Source organism: Marmota flaviventris, chromosome 9 (genome assembly GCF_047511675.1).
Source record: "Marmota flaviventris isolate mMarFla1 chromosome 9, mMarFla1.hap1, whole genome shotgun sequence".
Lineage (NCBI taxonomy): Eukaryota > Metazoa > Chordata > Mammalia > Rodentia > Sciuridae > Marmota > Marmota flaviventris.
The window spans coordinates 93168414-93188931 of record NC_092506.1 but is presented as its reverse complement, the minus strand read 5'-3'; the positions used below and the strand labels follow the sequence as shown (position 1 = coordinate 93188931).

The window sequence follows — 20518 nt, the reverse complement described above, 5'->3', positions numbered from 1 at the left end:
GTGCTTGTGCTGTTCAGACTTACATTTATACTTGAAAACAAATGTACTAATTAAGGGAATTGACCCTGTTAAATTTGAAACTGGTCATAATAAGATCCTTCCAAATGAAAAGCCAACATAAGAAATGTAAGATCTGACACACACACATGCACACACAAATACACGCACGCACACATACAACACACACACATGAAATATGAGATCTGAAGTTTCTTGGTAAATCTAGAACAAGGACAAAATAAATTATATGACCTCCTCACTCCATGAAACCTTTTCTTCTACTCTTGATATCTTTCTTCCAAGAAGATGAGAAGTCTTGGTAGTGGAAAAGTACTCCATGACTCATCCTCATCCAGTTCCCCCCTTTTTTTTTTTTGAATTCATATTACCCAACGTATCAGATCACTATCACTCTGTCCCATTTCACTATACACTATGACTTATTTTACATTTTATTTTTAATTTATTTTTATGGTGCTGGGGATTGATTCCAGGGCCTGGCCCATGCTAGGCAAGCTCTCCACCACTGATCTCTATCACTACCCCTACATTTTTAAGTTGAATGCTTTCTAATGGTCACGTATGGGTTGGCACATTTCTAAATTACACTGTGGAATGGTTTCTTCTTATAATCCATTATAATTTCTATTTATAATCCATTTGCTATAGATGGACTAATGGGCCTTCAGAAAGGCCGGCTTTCTCTGTTGGCCTTTTCTTAACCTTTGCAGCAATTCAGCCCATACTAATTCACATACAGGATGAACAGAGATGAATATAACATTGTTTCTGCCTTCCAGGAGCCTACAACCTTTCTTGGGGAGCCAAACACACATAGTAAGGAGAATTAGGGGAGATACTTTATAGTGGATCAGCAGTCTTCATGTTTTTCCTTCATCATAAACCTCATTTATTCATTTTTTTTGGGCGGCCAGAAATCCTGTTTTTTTAAAAAATCTTAACACTTTGCTCCTATAATTGCATTTGTTAAGTACTAATGAATTAATGTTTCCCTCTGTCTCTTAACTAATCAGAAACTAGGACTTCTCATTAGCAAAAGAAAATGAGTGTTACCACACTCGTTGGTATAATTATAGCTGACGGTAAATATATGCGATGCTTTGGTGTGTCTGAAAAACCTTACCATTCAAATGTTTCCTTTAAAATTTTTTTTATTGTGGGAATGTTGAAATAAAAGTAGAGGCTGTTCCCTCTGATGTACTCATCACCCAGTTTCAATAAATGTCAGTAACCCATCTCGTGCCATTTATACCTCTGCACTTCCTCCTTCCTTGATGGTCTTAAAGTAAATCTAGGCATCAGATAATATTATGCGTAAGTATTTCCGTATTCATTTCTTAAAGATAAACACTTAAAGACATAATCGTAATTCTGCTATCTCATCTAAAAATTAACAATAATTCCTTAATAGCAAATAGCCAGTTCATATTCAAATTTCAGTTGTCTTTCGTTTTGTGGTACTGGGGATTGCATCCAGCACCCACCCCACATTGCCCTGCACTTTTTTTGAGGCATACTCTTAGTCTTGCTGAATAGCTGAGACTGGCCTTTAAAATTTATAATCCTGTTTCAGCCTCCCATGTTGCTGGGATTACAGGCCTGTTCCAACATGCCTCTGGCTCATATATTTTTTTTAATGGTGTGTTAAGTCAAGGTGCAAGTAAGCTCCACACATTGCAGTGGATTGTATTACCTATATATTTTTCTCTCTGGAGGCTTCCTCCTTCACTTTTTTGCTCTTCGTGTATTTTTGAAGAAACATTTTTTTTTTTTGTTATACAGAGTTTTCTATATTATGGTTTTTGTTGATTGTGCCTTTCTGGTGGATTTACAGTATTTTTTTCTTTTTCACATTTTTTAATGGGTTCATTATAGTTGTACATAATGATGAGATTTTTTGCTGCATTTTCATATATGCACACAATATAACAATATAATCTGGCCAGTATCACTCCCCAGTCCTTCCCTGCTCCGTCCCCTCCCTCCAACCCCTGGTCCCTTTGTTCTAATGATCTTTGATTTACAAGAGAGATCTGTGACCTTTCTTTTCCCTTTTCCTCTCTAACTTCTGCATATGAGAGAAAACATACATCCCTTGACCTTTGAGTTTGGCTTATTTCACTTAACATAGTGGTCTCTAGTTCTATTCATTTTCCTGTAGTCATCTACATTCATAATTGAAGGAATTGTTAAATTTTCAGATCATGTTACTGAAAATCAGGATGTATTTTTTTCCTAATGAAGTATATGTTCCCCAGACTATTTTCATGGGCTTGGCTCATGCATGCCAGGTAAAAGCACTTGTGATTGTATTATTGGTGAGAATATTTCACAGGTATTGTGTACTGCCATTAGGAAGCACATAATTTCATTTTTCTTTATGGCTGAATAAAACTCCATTGTGTATCTATAGCACACTGTCTTTATCCATTCCTCTGTTGATGGACACCTATGTTGGTTCCATAGTTAGGCTATTGTGAATTGTGCTGCTATAAACATGAGTATACACATGTCACTGTAGTATGCTGACTTTAATTATTTGGGATAAATACTGAGGAGTTGGTATAGCTGGGTCATATGGTGATTCTTTTGAGGAGCTTTCAGACTGATTTCCATAGTGGTTGTACTGATTTACAATCCCGCCAATAGTGTAAAGTGTCTGTATTTTCTTCATATCCTCTCCCTCATTTATTCCTCTCTGTATTCTTGATTCTGACTGGTATGAGATAAAATCGGTGTAATTTTGATTTGCATTTTTCTAATTGCTAATGATTTTGAACTTTTTTTCATATGTTTTTTGGCCCTTTTTATTTTTTATTTTGAGAAGTCTCTTTAATTCACTTATTAATTTGATTATTTATTTATTTTTTTGGTGTAAAGCTTTTTGAGTTCTTTATGTATTTTAGATTTAATCCTCTGTCAGAGGAGTACTAGCAAAGATTTTCTACCGTTCTGAAGGGTCTTTCTTCACATTCCTAATTGTTTCCTTTGCTGTGCAGAAGCTTTTTAATTTGATGCCATCCCATTTATTAACTCTTGGCATTATTTCCTGAGCCTCAGAGGTCCTATTAAGTAAGTCTTTGCCTGTGTCTATATGATGGAGTGTTGACCCTATGCTTTCTTCTAGGAGTTGTATAGTTTCTGGTCTAATTCCTAGGTCTTTGATCCATTTTGAGTTGATTTTTGTGCAGGATGAGAGATAAGGGTCTAGTTTCATTCTTCTACATATGAATAACCAGTTTTCCCAATACTGTTTGTTAAAAAATCTGTTTTTTCTCTAATTTATATTTTTGGAACAGTACTTCTTTCTTAGAATAAATATTTCCCACCTCAGTACTGGGATTAAACCCAGTACTGATTCAACCCAGATTGAATTTATTGAATTCAGAATATATCACTGATCTATATTCCCAGCCCATCTCATTTTTTATTTTGAGACACAGTTTTGTTAAATTGCCCAGATTGACCTCAAACTTGTGATCTTCCTGCCTCAGCCTCTGAGTCACTGGAATTACAGACGTGTGTCATGCCTGGCTAATTCCTGAATTCTTTGGCAGCAAAGTCATAGATACTGTAGTACTACAGTAGTCATCTACATTCATAATTGAAGGAATTGTTAAATTTTCAGATCATGTTACTGAAAATCAGGATGTATTTTTTTCCTAATGAAGTATATGTTCCCCAGACTATTTTCATGGGCTTGGCTCATGCATGCCAGGTAAAAGCACTTGTGATTGTATTATTGGTGAGAATATTTCACAGGTATTGTGTACTGTCATTAGGAGGCACTTAGTGTTTGCTTTCTCTTTTTGTTATGTTAGTAGCTATTGACATTTATTATCCAAATCCATTTTTAAAAAATTAAGACTTATAAAGTGATATTCTATTTCTATCATTTCATAAGAATATTTCTACAAAGATTAAACTCGATTTCATCAATTCTTTGAAATGTACAGAAAAAGGCAGGGTAAATGTTTCATCTTTCCCTTTATTTACTATCATTTATTTATTTATTTAGGGTACTGTAGACTTTTAACCCAGGGGTAATTTACCACTAAACTATATCACCAATCCTTTTTATCTTTCATTTTGAGATAGGGTCTCACTAAGTTGCTTAGGGCCTTGCTAAATTGCTGAACCTGGCCTTGAACTTGTGATCCTCCTACCTCAGTCTCCCAATTGGCTGAGATAACAGGCTTGTGCCTCTACACTTTTTACCACCATGCCTGGCTTATTTACTAGCTTTTAAAATAATGAATTGGTTCTTTAGCATTTTCCGAATTCCAGTGAGTTTTTTTTTTTAAGTATTGCTATTACTAATAAAAAAAAGTATTGCTATTACTAACTAGTGGATTTAAACATATTTGAGGTGAGTCCATTGCAGTTATTCTTATCATACTCAGAATATCTTTTTGTCATGTATTTGGTAGTTTTCTTGTGCTTTGGTATTGATGGTCCAGGCTTGTTTTGTCACATTTCCTGCCCTAGGTCTGAAATCAGCTATTCTCAAAGAACCCTACCTCTTTTTAGTGGGAGATAGTACTTGGTCACCATAATATGGGTTCTATGGGTGTTCATAAGTCAGTGGGTTGGTGTTTGTTTCAGGGCTTTTCAGTGGACAGAGATGGGAAATATGAATAATTATAGAATATCTCATGAGTTAATTCTAACTTTTAAGTTCAGAATTATAGGGTTTTAACCCAATCTTGTCAGTCTTAAATCTTCATCTCCTTTTTCCTTAACATTGGTACATCCATGTAATTTCTTATTTGTTTTATTCCACAGTATTCACACACAGTCTCATAATAATAGGAACACTATTGCCAAACAGTTTAAGATGTCTTACAGTTCTTTTTGTTCCTGTGATGTATATTCTGTTAGGAATGTACTGTTAAATTAGCATATGTTAAAGTCACTTGAAATAATTCCCCTATTTTTTTTTTTTGGTATCTGAGATTGAATCCAGGGGTGTTTAACCACTGAGCCACATCCTCAGCCCTTTTAAAATATTTTAGTTAGACACAGGGTCTCACTGAGTTGCTTAGGGCCTTACTAAATTGCTGAGGCTGGCTTTGACCTCTTGATCCTCCTGTCTCAGCCTCTCGAGCTGCTGGGATTACAGGCCTGTGCCACTGCAGCTGGCCTCCATTTGGTTTTGCCACCACTTTAAAACATCAAATTCATTTTTAATTTAAGTTTTTAGTTAGATGTACCCTAAAAGTTTATTTTAGATAATTATATTGTTTTACAGTCTTTACATGGTTCCAAAGACAAATCTAGAAAACAAGATATATTTAGATATCTTTTACTTTGCTCCCTTCCAACCTTATGAATAACTTTAACTTTTAAATTTTAATTTTTTAATTTTAAAATATTAATAAGACAGGCCGGGTGCGGTGTTGCACGCCCACAATCCCAGTGGCTCGGGAGGCTGAGGCAGGAGGATTGTGAGTTCAAAGCCAGCCTCAGCAAAAGCGAGGTGCCAAACAACTCAGTGAGACCCTGTCTCTAAATAAAAAGAAAATAGGGCTGGGGATGTGGCTCAGTGGTTCAGTGCCCCTGAGTTCAATCCCCAGTACTCCCCCCCCACTCCAAAAAAATAATAAGCCAGGTGTGGTGACACACACCTGTAATCCCAGTGACTCTGAAGCCTGAGGTAGGAGTAGCACAATTTTGAGACCAGCCTCAGTAACTTAGTGAGTTCCTAAGCAACTTAGTTAGACTGTCTCAAAAAAAAAAAAAAAAAAAAAAATTAAAAGGGGGGTGGGCTGGGTTTGTGACTCAGAAGTAGAACACTCACCTAGCATGTGTGAGGCACTGGGTTCAATTCTCAGCACCACGTAAAAAAATAAAATAAAGATATTGTGTCTACCTCTAACTAAAAAATAAATATTTTTAAAAATAAAAATATAAATAAAAAGGGATGGGGATGTGGTTCAGTGGTTAAACATCCTAGAGTTCAGTCCCCAGAACCAAAAATAAGTAAATAAATACATAAATACAAAACTAGTAATGAATTATAGATAAATATTAGTTTTCTGTTTCCACTTAGCCCACATTTGCTTCTTTTATTTAAGTGCACCTGGCAGTTACTTTATAGCAGCGTATAGAAATTTTTGCCTTATTTCTTTTTCTTTTCTTTTGCCCTGTATCATAGCTGTACAGTACTGCTTTGTGTTTACTACTTCAGTCCCTTGTTGGACATTTAGGTTTCTTCTTTAGTCTTGCTATTACAGATTTGCAGTTAATAGCTTTGTATATATACCTTTTTGTATTTTTGATGACATAGCTTTGGGATGGGTTCCTAGAGATAAAATAGCTCAAGATGCCAAAAATTGCCACTCCCTCCCTCTCAATAGAGATTGTTTCATTTTGCATTCTTACCAGCAATGGTCAGCAGTAGTTTTAGACTTCTTGAAGTTTTATAAAGATCCCCAATAGTACAAGGATTGCTGTCACTTCTTTCAAAGGGTGCTGGGTCTGAGGTCTCTCAACCTCAGAATTGGAAACATTGCTGTAAAGCCTTGCTACTCAAAGTGTGGTCCAGTGACTGGCCACATGGGCATCACCTGTGCACTCATTTGAAATGCAGAATCTCAAGATTGTCTCCAAATGCATTGAGTCAGAAGTATGCAACTTAACAAGAGCTTTAGGTGATTCATATCACATTAGCAATTGAGAGGTATTGGGCTAGAGCTGTGCTTTCTAGTACCAGAGCTAGTTGCCATCTGTAGTTATTTAAATAGAAATAAATAAAAATGAAAATAAGTGAAAAATTTAGTTGCTCATTCATACTAGCTACCTTTCAAATGCTCAATAGTTACTTCTTGAACATTCCCATTATTACAGTAACTTCTACTGTACAGTGCTCTTTTATAACTGCACCATTTAATTTGATACCAGTAGCTACATATGACTTTTAATTTACATTGTAGTTGAATAACATTAAAAATTCAGTTCCTCATCCACATTAGTGATATTTTAAGAGTTCATTAGCTACACATGGCTCAGAGCAATGTATTTATTTGATGGTGCATGTATTAGTCCATTTTGTGTTGCTAGAACAAAATCCCCAAGACTGTGTTCTTTTAAAGAAAACAAACTTATTTGACTATTTCTGGTGGTTGGAAGGTCCAACCAGCATGATTCCAGCATCCTGATGGGATTCCCCTATGTCACAACATGGTGGAGAAATGGAAAGGGAACCAGCTGTGTGCAGAAATGGGAGAGTGGCCGCATGGTGAGACAGGAAGCCAGAGAGGTTTAGGGGAGGTTTCAGCTTATTTATAACAGTCCTCTCTGGAAGAATGCACTTCCATGAGAAAAGCATCAATTCCTCTCAAAAACTTAATCACCTCCCAAGAGGCTCCACCTCTTAGAGTTTGTACCACCTTTCAACATCACCACATTTGGGACCAAGCTTCTGGCACATGAAACTTTGGGAGACACACTCAGACCATATACAAACCATACCAGTGCACATATGAAATATTTTCATCATTAAAATTCTACTGGGCAGGTTACTGAAAGGATGGGCAAGGCAGAGGAAGGAAGGAAATAAAATTCAATGAGTGCATAAGGTGGGTGGGTGGTATAACATCCATTTAAAATAACAAGAACAACTATAATTTTAAAAGAATTTTCAAAGGGTAGAGTTAGGTCCTCTGTTTTGAAGTCTAGGGTTCTTTGGTATATTCGGAAGGCATATTAGGCCACATCTCAGGAGCAATCACCCTCAGACTTCTAGAACAAGGCTTGATGCAAACCACTACTTTCACTTGCCTATACCTGTTTCTGTTCTCGTTCATGTTTCAAATTTAAATCTAGACCTCATTTATTTTTAAAAGTTATTTTATTTATTTACTTTTTGGGTGCTGGGGATTGAATCCAGGAGTGCTTTATCCCTGAGCTACATCTCTGGCCTGCAGCGATGGAAACAAAACAGGTCATTGAGGCTTCTTTTCACTATGTAAAGAAAAAACTACTTATAATTAATTTTGAGCTTGTTTCCAATATTATTTAAAATGTTCTAGAAAACAACTGGATAATTTATGTGCTAAGTGTAAGGACTTGGCCTAAATGAATATTTCTTTATGGATATGTGATAAAATTTCTATAGATGTTATGGAAATTATTATTCTTTACCAGATATTTATAGGTGGTAGATGTGATGGATTTAAAAAATTATCCAAAATAGCTGTGCTTTATAGAAGTCTTTAATATTAAATCCTACCTTTAGCAGACCATGTGCAACCTAGCAGCAGATTTATTGAGACATAATGTGAAGGAAATATGTGATCTGCATCCAAACAATGCATTTTATCAATCATTTGAATGTTTCTCTCTCTCTCTCTCTCGTTTTAATATATTGAGGGAGTTGAACCCAGGGTGCTTTATCACTGAGCTACATTCCCAGGCCTTTTATTTTTTATTTTGAAACAGGGTTTCACTAAGTTGCTGAGGCTGGCCTTGAACTTGTGATCTTCCTGCCTCAGTTTTCCAAGTCACTGGGATTCCACGTGTGTGCCCCTGTGCCCAGCTTGGAACTCTTTTCTTTTCCCCATCAAATAAAAAGAAGAGAATAATTTGATGATTTGCTATCTTGATTGAATCTTAGACTCATCTAGGAGGCTTTTAAAATAGGCTGCTATTTTTGACCCTGCATCCTGAGAATCTGATTCCATTGGTCTGAGCTGGGGTCTTGATGTCTAAGTAGAGGACTTCTCGTCTGACTTGAAGTTGCACATGAACAAGTGCTAAAGAAATGAATGAACTCCATCATTGTGTATCATGTATATATTATGTCCAACTAGTATTTGATTTAGGCAGAAATCAAGATTATAGGCTTTCCTGTGTTCTTGAATCTTCCTGGAAATCATTCATCTTTCTAGTTTCTAATCAAGTATCTCCTCTCTGAACCTTCTCTAGGAGATCCTGACCCTTCTCGTCTTAGCTGCAAGCACTGCTTATTTTTAACTTTCCCATTTTATTGTCCTTCTGTGTTGTTAGGTCTGACTCTTTATCTAGACAGAAACTCCTTAAGATGTTCAACAATGGTAAATATCCCTCCCTGTGTGCCAGACACTGTGTTAGTCATAGAGGATGTAGGGTCCCTGTTCTCTTGGAGCTTGGGGTCTTAGTGGAAGAAGAGCCATGAGCCGTGTCAGACCCACAGTGTGAGGCCCAGATTTGGGCTGGGGAGAAGAGAGAGGGTCTGGACTGGGAAATATGTGGGTCTTTTATTTTTATTTTTTTTAATGTTAATGACTTTTTAAAAAATATCTTTATTTTTTTTAATGTGGTGCCGAGGATCGAGCCCAGTGCCTCATGGATGCGAGGCGAGCACTCTTACTCTGAGCACAATCCCAGCCCCATATGTGGGTCTTTTAAATTCTAAATTCCTGGTGGGTGACGTGTATATATAATATACATATGTTAACATTCAATATATGACTGAAGAATTTACTGAAGGAGTAAGTGCATAAAAGAGGATATGGTTTCATTGGAAAGCATATGCATGAGTATGTGTTTTGGAGTAGAAGGGATATTAAGTTACGTACTTTAGGTTTTCTGGAAGAAAGAAGGGGGAAATAAAGTGCTTTAAGGACTGGGAATGTAGCTCAGTGGTAGAGCACTTGCCTAGTGTGCGGAGGTTAGGTCCCCAGCACTACATACAGTCTTCTTCTTATTTTTTTCATTCCGTAAATTCTTAGGTTCTTATCCAAACAATAAAGTGGTTGGAAGTGGCCTTACTCACATCTTTCCTACCTGTCTTCTGCTGCTGCCTCCAATGATCCATAGCTCTTTTGTTTGCTGTGCTTTCTGGTGGCCTGGCTCCCACAGCATGATGCCGCCTTGGGAAATATGTCTTACAGTTGGACCGTATCCTGCCATTGAAGTTCACTTCAGTGAAGGTTCCGTTTGAAAAACCATGACAGGATATATCCCATGGTCAGATGCACGTTGATTCTGGCAGCTTCCCTCAGACAGGAACAGGTTTTGTTCTGGTGTAGTGTCCCTCTGTTCAGAATTCACCCAAATTAGGACCTCATGGTAAAATGTAAATATGAAGGTTAGGTTATAAGCAACAAAACGTGTTTTGAAGCTGCTGCGTCTTTCATTACAAGTCTGAGTGTTTCCCTCTTTTTTCTTTAATTTCCATCTCCTCTAGGTTCTCCCTCTCTCTTGTTTGTATGCCCTCTCTTTCTCCCTCTCACTTGCTCACTTGATCTTGCTCTCTCTCTCTCTCCTGCTCTTCCATTATAGATGAGGTCATTATGATTTGGAGCCAAGAGAAGTGCATTCCTGTAACTTTAAATCTCCATACTCAATTTGTGACTCTTCTTTTTTTTCTAGAAGATGGTATACTTTATAGATGGAGGGCAGCTTGCTTAATTTCACTATTTTAGAATGCAAATATGAGCTTACTGGAGAAATTCTGTTGGTTTGTGAATAGGACTTAGTGATGCCACACTTCTTTTTCTCACTTATTTCAAATTTATAATTGTTTTCAGGTCCATTATGGGATGTGAAAAATAGTCTGAATATGATTAGGTTATCAGCCACTTGATTAGATTTACTGTGCCTTCTCGTTTGGAAATCTAGCTCCCCCATTATACACAGGGAGGCAGTGTTACTGAGGGGAGGGGAGAGACCAGGGGTGGCTCGCTCTTTCTTGACAGCAATGTGAGGTGCCAAGAATGTTTCGGAGAAGAGGTTTTCTGATATAGGCTGTGTTATGGAATCACAATAGAGAGGTTCAGGCGGCTGGGGAGAGAGACATGAGGAAGGAGATTGAGGAGAAATGATGCAGAGAGGAGAAAGATACCCACTGTGAGGGATGACCTCACCTATTATCTCAAGACCATGTGCTGTAGGAGGCACAGCAGATGTTTAATGGTCAGGAGATTTGGGCATTGCATTTTTTTCCCTGTCTGTCCTTAGGCAGAATGAATCCCTCCTGTGGGTCCCAGTCTCCTCAATTTAAAGAGGTGGGCATTAGTACCAAACTTCGATAATTCTAAGATTTTCTTTCTGGGGAGGAGAGGAATTTTCCCTAACTCCCCCACCCTCTTAAAGGGAATTTGAACCTTCTGATTAGTTCAAAACAAAACAAAATGAAACTGATTTCTTCTGCCCTTGGCTAACTGGGTGAGTTACTGAACCATTCTGAGCTTCGTTTTGTCCATCTGTAGCTTGAGTGTAATGATACTTCTCTCGGGGTTATGGTGAGAATTGTGTTGGGAGTGTGTGCTACGATTATACTCACTGCACAATGAGATATTGGGAGAATGAGAAATTGGGATAATTCCCTTTGCCAGGCACCCTGTCCTTCATGCTTACCAAGGGGAATATTCGGCTGGGAGAAGGACATGTAATGAACGAACACATAATGAATGACAGTAATGAATGAACTGTTCATCCTTTGGCTTTGTCCTCTTATTCCTTCAGACACTGAATGCACTATACAGGACCAAGTGGTGCATTTCTTTTGTCTAGGATAGACCCAATTACAGCCTGAGATCAAGGCCAACAGGCCCCTTTAGTAAGAAGTGAGCACAAAAGAAAGAGGCAGCAACCTCGGGATCTGGGTTACCACTTTAGCCTGTGGCTACAGCATCCCTAAAAACGTACCTCCCCTCCAAGAGCATGTCCTTAATATTTTGCTCATCTTGGTGAATTTTTTTTCAATAGCTTAGTCTTTGGATTTGGCAAGTTTCTGACATCATTCCTTCCTCTTGAAAGGTGGAAGTTCCTTCCTTTTGGAATGGACAGACTAAAACTACAGGGAAGAATATAACCCTTTGAACTGCAAAACTAGTAAAGTTGATGCTTATGCCCTAAGACCAATGACTCCACTCCAGATTAAATGATTGCTTTAAACTCTTAAGACACAATAGAAAGTCGTTATATTTTCAGTGCACTCTAAATTCACTGTTCCCAGAAGTAAAAGCAACTGACTGGAATCTCTCCAGATGTCTTAGATGGCCCCATCAGGCAGTCCTGAGTGCTGGGGAGATTACATTTTAAGTATATCTGTAATCCATTTGTACAGGTTTGTTAAAAACTAGAAAAATAGATATGTAAATCAGGAGACATACACTAGAATGTTTGTAGAGGCCTTATTCACAAGAACAATAAAAAATTGGAAAACAATCTAAAAATCTAATACTGGGAGAATGAATAAAATATGATATATTTGTACAGTGGAATACTACATAGTAGTGAAAAGGAAGGGATGATACTCTCAAACAATGTTGATCAAAATAGCAAGTTGCAGAAGTATACATATACAGTATAATGCCATTTATATAAAATTTAACAACAAACAAAAGCAATGATATTTGCTTAGGGATACTCATGGTAATAAAAATGGATGAGAATAATAAATATCAAGTTCTGGAAAGTAGTTACCTCTCAAGAGGGCTCGGAGATTGGGGAGAATGCAAGAGAGGTTATGTTGTTGTTGTTAATTTTTATTTCTTAAGCCACCTGGTAGCTACATGGTACATATTGATTGTATATTAGATAATTGGTCTTATATCTGCAGGTTCTATATCTATAAATTCAACCAACCACATTTTGAAAATATTTGGGAAAAATTATGTCTGTACTGAAGACATACAGATTTCTTTTCTTGTCATTAATTCTTAAATAATACATACATTATAACACATACCTTACTTTTTTTTTCTTTTTGATGGTACTAGGAATCAAACCTAGCACATTCTAGGTTAGTTCTCTACCATTGAGCTATACCCTCAAGTCCCATATAAAGTACTTACGTTGTAGTAGGTATAATAAATACTCTAGAAGTGCTTTAAAATATACAGGAGTTTGGTTATATTTGAATACCACACCCTTTTATATACAGTATCGAGCATCTCTGGATTTTGATAAGTGTGGCAGATCCTAGAACTAGTCCCCCATGATACCTTTGTTATATTTTAAACAAAGGTATCATGTTAAAAATTAAACAATCTGTGAAGGAGTAGTGCAAGATGAGGCTGGAGAGCGAGGCACAGGTCTATCTCCAACTTGGTTCTTTCCCCAACTTCCAACTGCCTACTGGACATTTCTTCTTGGCTGTCTAGCAATTAAACAAAATCTAGTATGTCCAAAATAGAGTTATTTCCTTCTAAATGTGTCTTTTTCTCTTGCCTTTGGGATCTTGATTAAACATTGTTTTCTGGTCTAGGAATCTGGGTTTTGTTCTAGACTCCTTTGTCTCTGTTAACTTGTCTCTTTAATTGGTTTCTGTATTAGATAAGGTTTCCGGTGCCACGTGCTCTGACATATTTGGAATGACAATGCTAAGGGTTGACAATGTATTCTTTTCTCTGTAAGATTTGTTTCAGTAATTTGCCATTCACCTCAAACAAGGACAAAAAGAAGAAAAGTGAAGCTTGCTGGGTAAGACAACTCTAAGTACATTTGTAGAGCACCCACCATGTGCCAGGCCTTGGAGATGCAAAAATGAACAGGCACCCTCTGCCCTGAGAGACTGGGTCTGCTGGGGATGGATGTCAAGAGTTCACCAGAGGGGCTGGTGTCGTGGCTCAGCGGTAGAGCACTTGCCTAGCATGTATGAGGCACTGGGTTCGATTCTCAGTACCACATAGAAATAAAGGTCCATCAACAACTAATAAAATATTTAAAAAAAAAGAGTTCACCAGAGGAGGGCTGCAGCTTAGTGGCAGAGGATTTGCATAAAGCACATGGGAGGCCCTAGGTTTGATCCCTAGTGTCACACACACACACACACACAAAAATTCACTAGACTGACTCAGTAAGAAAAGGCATTCCCAGCAGAAGTGATATCAGATACCAAGGCACAGAGCCAGAAAACTGAGGCCCTAGGTTTGATCCCTAGTGTCACACACACACACACAAAAATTCACTAGACTGACTCAGTAAGAAAAGGCATTCCCAGCAGAAGTGATATCAGATACCAAGGCACAGAGCCAGAAAACTGTGGCACATTCAGAGATTTCAAGTACATTGATGTAGGTACAGCACAGAGCATAAGGAAAAATGGCAACAGGTGAGGGTGGAAAAGTCAACCCAAAGCAGATCAAGAAGGGCTGAGGATGAAAAATGCTCTAATGTCAATGTCTTATCTTGCTGGTGGTGAAATCACTAAAATCTCCTAAATAGGAAGGAGGGGAGTGATCAGCAAGGCCGGAAGGGAGCATTCATTCACCACGACACCAGCCCCTCTGGTGAACTCTTGACATCCATCCCCAGCAGACCCAGCTTCTCAGGGCAGAGGGTGCCTGTCCATTTTTGCATCTCCAAGGCCTGGCACATGGTGGGTGCTCTACAAATGTACTTAGGGTTGTCTTACCCAGCAAGCTTCACTTTTCTTCTTTTTGTCTTTGTTTGAGGTGAATGGCAAATTACTGAAACAAATCTTACAGAGAAAAGAATACATTGTCAACGGTTAGATACTCTGTTTCCTCTTATTGCTTAGGAACTCTGGACAACAAGTACATGTTGAATGAAATAAAAGAAATGAACGAACAAGGAAAATATTTTAAAAAGTAAGATAGGGTGACAGTATAAGGTTCTGAAGCTAGAAGAAACACTAGAGAAAATAATTAGAGCTGGGTGTGGGGGTGCATCCCTATTATACCAGCTACTTGGGAGGCTGAGGTAAATTCAAGGCCAGCATGCCCAACTTAGCAAGACCCCTGTCTCAAAATTAAACAAAAAAAGGTTGGGGATGTAGCTCACTGGTAGAGCATCCCTGAGTTCAAGTCCCAGTACTGTAAAAGGAAGAAGAAATCACACATCCAGTAATTTAACAGAAATTCATAAATCACTGCAGCAAGGCTGGACTATATCAGGCTTTCTTGTGGCAGTTGGGTTGTTTTAGTAAAGCAAGAGAATAGCTAGTTGTGTTTAAAAGATGGCTCCTGGGGACTGGGGTTGTGGCCCAGTGGTAGAGCACTTGCCTAGCATGTGTGAGGCACTGGGTTTGATTCTCAGCACTGAATATATATATATATAAAGTCTATTGACAACTAAGAAAATATCTAAACAACAACAACCACAACAAAGATGGCCCCTGGCACATAGTTTTAAAATTCTCTTTATTGGCTCTAAAGATGGTGGTAGGAGCTGCCTCACAGTCCAGGAAAAAAAAAAAAAAAAAAAAAAGGAATATGGTCATGATTAGAGGAAGGGGCAGCCCTACCAGTGGCTGATGGAAAGGCCCATCTCAGTGGCATTAAAGTATGTAGGGGGCACTTGTGGCTCCTGCAGTTTCTACTTTGCATTCTCAGATCCAAAGAGAACAATGCCTCGAGCTTTCAGCCTCACAGAGAGCCCAGCCTACTAAGGTGACATCAAAACCAGAGGTTTTTTTTTTTGGTTGTAAATAGACACAATATCTTTGCTTTATTTATTTATTTTTATTTATTTTACGTGGTGCTGAGGATCAACCCCAGCGCCTCACGCATGCGAGGCAAGTGCTCAACCAATAAGCTACAACCCCAGCCCCCAAACCAGAGGGTTTAAAAGGAGTTTTAAAAAGCCATGACATACTTTGTTGAAATAAACATGCACATCCTCAACACAGATGACACGGTGAAGAGTCTTGGAATGTCTGTGAAGACTTATTGGGTTAAGCATAATTTCTCTGAAATGTTAAAAAGAAAAAAAAGGAAGAAATTCATAAATCAGATTGGATCCCTAAGGCACCTCATCTCCCCTGTGAACTTTCCTGTGGCAGCTGTAACAGGAGAAGGTTGAAGTGCATCTTCAGTCTCAACGTGGCTCCCTAAAAGCAGACCAATTCCTAGATTCCACTATAGAGATTGTCCAATAATTGGTTTGTTTGGGGGGCCAGGAAATCCGTATTTTATCCTATTTATTTGTTTGTTTTTTTGCCGTTGAAGATTGAATGCAGGACCTTGTGCATGCTAAAAATTCTCTCTGCCACTGGCTCCTTCCTGAGCCATAGGTACTTTTAAAACAGCTCTCCTGTTAATAGTAGTATGAGCCAGGGTGGAGAACCAGTGAGCTCTGAGGTTCACACGATAATGAATTCAAATTCTTATCTCTTTAAGTTCAAGGAAGCATTTCTATAGAGAATATTTTTGATAAAGGTTGTAGTGTTCTCAGCCCTGGTTCCTGACCCTTCCAAGAACTGTCTGTCTCCATCATCTCTTGATTTTCTTTCCTGTGGGTCTTAGGCTTTCACCCTTGCTGCCTTCTGTTGTTTACCTTCCAAACTTGTTTAAGTTTCCCTGATTCTTGGCAAGACAATGAAAACCCTGTCCTCAACACTGCTGCCTATTCTTTGAACTCTTTGCCCATCCCTGTTCTCCTTCCTTTCATCATTTTTTGAAACAGCGTTCTGTTTGGTGCACTCAATTGCAGGTCTTCTGTTCCCTCGGCCCATTGAAATCCACTTTGGATATTCCCATCAACAAAAAGTTTGCCTTCAAAAACCCAGCAGCTTCCAATGTACCAGTCATCCTGTTTCCTTAGCCATCCTGTCATTCTCTGCAGTTTCTGACACTCTGTATTGATGATCTCTTCCTTCTTAATGTGCTTTTTCTATCCTAACTTCTCTGTCGTGGCATTCTCAGAATTTCTTACCTTTTTCTGACCATTGCAAACTATTGGGAAAATAGGGAAGTGTATATTTGGACTGACAAGGACTGACAACCTATTTACATTCTTTCATTTAACAAATGAAAGAATTTATTTAGTGATTACAAAGGGCCAGTTATCTATGGCTACATAAGAAATTAGCGTAATCTTCGTGGCTTAAAAACAACACATATCTATTATCTTACCGTTTTTGTGGATCAGAAATCTGAGCACTGCTTAGCTATACTTTCTGCTTCAGGGTCTTTCACGAGGCTGCATCATGGTGTTGGCCTGGGGTGGATTCTAATCTGAAGATTCAGCTGGGAAAGGATGCACTACCAAGCACCAAACTTCTAATGTGCAGGCAACATTGACAATCACTGCTTCTAGAAGGGCAGTTGAAGAAACAGAGTCTTCAGAGAGTGAAAAGATGACAAATTATCCAATGCTTACCGAACAGAGAGAATTTAACTAGAGTTAAAACTGAATTTAAAGAAGTCTCTCTCTCTCTTTCTCTCTCTCTCTCACACACACACACACACACACACACACACACACATTTCAAATAGCATATAACAGCTTAACTAAAGTGATCACTGATTGGATGGTCAATTAAATGGGGAACATGTCTTCATGAGACTGAGGAGGGGTCAGAAATGTAAAAGAGAATAAAAATGTAGCCTCTTAAAATCCAATAATTTAATTTTTGTGCACATGAAGTAAGCAATAAAATGAAATAAGGAACTACTTGCAAAAAATTTAGTATTTCCCTTTGTGTTTAGCGAGAGAGAGAGAGAGAGAGAGAGAGAGAGAGAGAGAGAGAGAATGTGTATGTGTGTATGTGTGTTATGGATAGAACTTACTTGCAAGTTATTCTGATATCTTTTTTTATTTTCTAGGAATATTTTGAAAACCATTGCTCTGGGCCAGATGTTGTCCTTGTGTATATGTGGGACAGCCATCACCAGCCAGTATTTGACAGAAAAGTACAAAGTGAACACCCCCATGCTTCAGAGCTTTATCAACTATTGCTTACTGTTCCTAATTTATACAATGATGCTGGCATTTCAGTCAGGTAGGTCAAATGTGGAAATTACCTTTTCAATAAAATTGTCTTCAAAAAGATGTTCTGCTTTTAGACGCTTAAAAAATAAAACAGTGCAAAACCAAGAAAGAAAACTGTAGCATTAGTTATAAAAGTTATTAGAAAAATATGACACTTTAAAAGTCTGAAAGTAGTGACTAGAAATTTATGCATAACTCTCTGAAGTTGTTGATTAAAATCAAGTATGTAGCACCAGCTATTTGTAACAGGGTAGAAGTTGTAAAAAAAAAAAGTGTAAATGTTAGATTTCATTTTTTTTTCTTCTTCTCTCCTCTGGTTGATAAAATTAAGAGCCAATATCAGAAACACTTGAAAAGTCAAGAACTTTACTTTCCAAAATACCTAGTTCTAGCCAAGGGGAGAATGCTGCATACGCATGGATTACGTGTGGATCAAGTCCATTTTGAGAGTGACAAAGATGAGAACTTGGCAAAGAATTAACATCATTATTGCTAGCACCATTAGAAAATTGTTGAATTATTGTTTCTAGCTAGTTACACAAAAATGGGAAAAGCTAGACATTTTTTTTTGTGTGTGTGTGGTGTTGGAAATCAGACCCAGGGTGTTGGTCACATGAGACTCACATTGAGCTCCACCAGAGCAATCATCATTTTGATTGCTTAACTCGTTTGTTATATATGGACTCATGGAAGCCTCATAGCTCAGGTGTTATGTTATCCTCATTTAACAGAAGAGAAAGCAGATGTGTAGCACTTAGATCACTTGCTTTAGGTTATGTTGGTGGTAACTGGTAGAACCAGGAATTCAACCTAGGCAGCCTGTCCCAGATACCATGCTCCCATCACCTGTCTGTGTTAGGGGCTGCTTGTTTTGCAGTCCTAAAGTCCTTCTCACAAGAAAAGAAGAACATGGTATCGCCAAATCAATTAAAAAAGATTCAGTTCAGGAGCATGAAGAAAATGGGCAACCCAGCTGACTGGGTTTCATCGTATTTAAAATTACCAGTGTGGCATTTGTTAATCCACTTTTAAAATGAATCTTAGTGCATTGGTGGTATTCCTATGTGTCAGGATCATGACTTTTTCTTAAAATAGAAACTAGTTGTGAGAGGGGAAAACATGTTTGGGAGTGGGGGAACACCACATTTGGCAAGAGTTCTAGAAGTTGGAAGCAAAACCGGTACATGGTTTACAGACATAGACCTTGCTCTTTTCTGGAAGCCCTGGACTTCAGGAAGTCAATGTGATTCATAAGTGCATCATGAGGTCCTCCTAAGGAATGCTTGTTGTGTGCTTGCCATGGATCTTACATCTAGGAAGACTTACTCTGTTTTCAGGATATTCCTGCCAATTGGATTTTAATGATGTTTATTTGGTTATGATTCTCATTAGTTTTATTTCTTTTTAACAAAATCTTTTTAGTTATACCTGAACACAATATATTTATTTTGTTTATTTAGTTTTATGTGGTGCTGAGGATCAAACCCAGTGCGTCACACGTGTGAGGCAAGTGCTCTGCCACTGACCCACAACCGCAACCCACTAGTTTTATTTCTTCATGGGTTATCTTACCATAAAGCTTCCCCTATACATGCCAACTCAATGTCTCCTGTGATGCTCGATTCTCCAGAGTATTGACTCTTTGTTAATATGAATAAACAAGATTTGGTGGAATAAAAGGTGTTTGTTTAGTTGTATGGCTGGGCCTTTTCCTAAGCTTATCACTGGCTTCCTTTCACTTAACAGTTCATCTTTTTCAAAAGAAAGACCACTTGCAGAGTTTCCTTTGAAGAAGCCCATGAATGGAGGTTAAATAACCAGTTAATTCACAGGAAAACATTTCATTTCCTAGAATAGTCTGTGGCTAGTCAGAAATAGTGACATCCACACTCATCTGGATATTGTACTTCTTTGACAACAGGAAAGAAAATTTAACCACTTTTCTCTCAATTTCTTTCTGGTGTTTTCATTGACTACTTGGTCTATGGTGACACCTTAACTTGAGTATCATCTAGAAAAAATATGACTCTGCTAAGGTGGTGCAGGAGTTTGGATTCTGGGTAATGAAACTTAGGTGGGACCACTTTCAAAATACACAATACAGAATACAGATCAGAGAGTCCTGGCTCTGATCTCCAGATGAATATGTGTTTTATTATTTTCAAGTAACATGAACTAATCCAGCATTCTTTCAACCAGGCAGTGATAACCTTTTAGACATCTTGAAAAGGAAATGGTGGAAGTACATTCTGCTGGGACTGGCAGATGTGGAAGCGAATTACACGATCGTCAGAGCATACCAATACACCACTCTAACCAGTGTCCAGGTGAGAGGGAGCCTTCTGACCACTGTGGATTTTATAGCTTCAAGAGGAGAACATGTGCTTATGTGTGCTAACTAATTTTATTGAAATCTGTTCACTTGAAGAAATAACCTAAACACAGGTGGATGATATCTGTTTTCCAGTAGAGCACATGCAGTAATGAGTAATATTGCCTGGAATTAGTAAAAAAATGTATACATGTTAATCATTTCCTAAACCACTAATGCTAGAGCAGTTTAGAACAATTCCTACCAAAATAAGCACAAATATTTAGTTGGCAGTTGGTACTGTGATGTTGACAGGAGTTCTGTTTTATGCGTTGCTCAACATGAAAGTGGATGTATCTTTATACTACAGAAAAGTTGGAGGTTTGCAAGCAAAGGAACCTATTGAAGGAGCCTATTAAACATCTTGGGGAGAGAGGGTAGCCAAAGGTAGAACTCTCATCCCTATTTCTTTATTAGTTTTATTCTTGTAGGGTTGAAAGAAAAGTGCTCCTATATAGC

The 20518-nt window shown here is 38.0% G+C and overlaps 1 protein-coding gene across 1 annotated transcript in view; it reads left to right on the top strand.

Moving 5' to 3' along the window:
- The window catches only part of Slc35f2 (solute carrier family 35 member F2), a 57992-nt gene that overhangs the window by 15957 nt on the left and 21517 nt on the right, over positions 1 to 20518 (top strand). Inside the window, exons 2-3 of the mRNA XM_027930612.2 lie at positions 17523 to 17698; positions 19888 to 20015. Of these exons, the coding sequence (XP_027786413.2) occupies positions 17523 to 17698; positions 19888 to 20015 (304 nt within the window). The remainder of the gene's footprint in view (positions 1 to 17522; positions 17699 to 19887; positions 20016 to 20518) is intronic.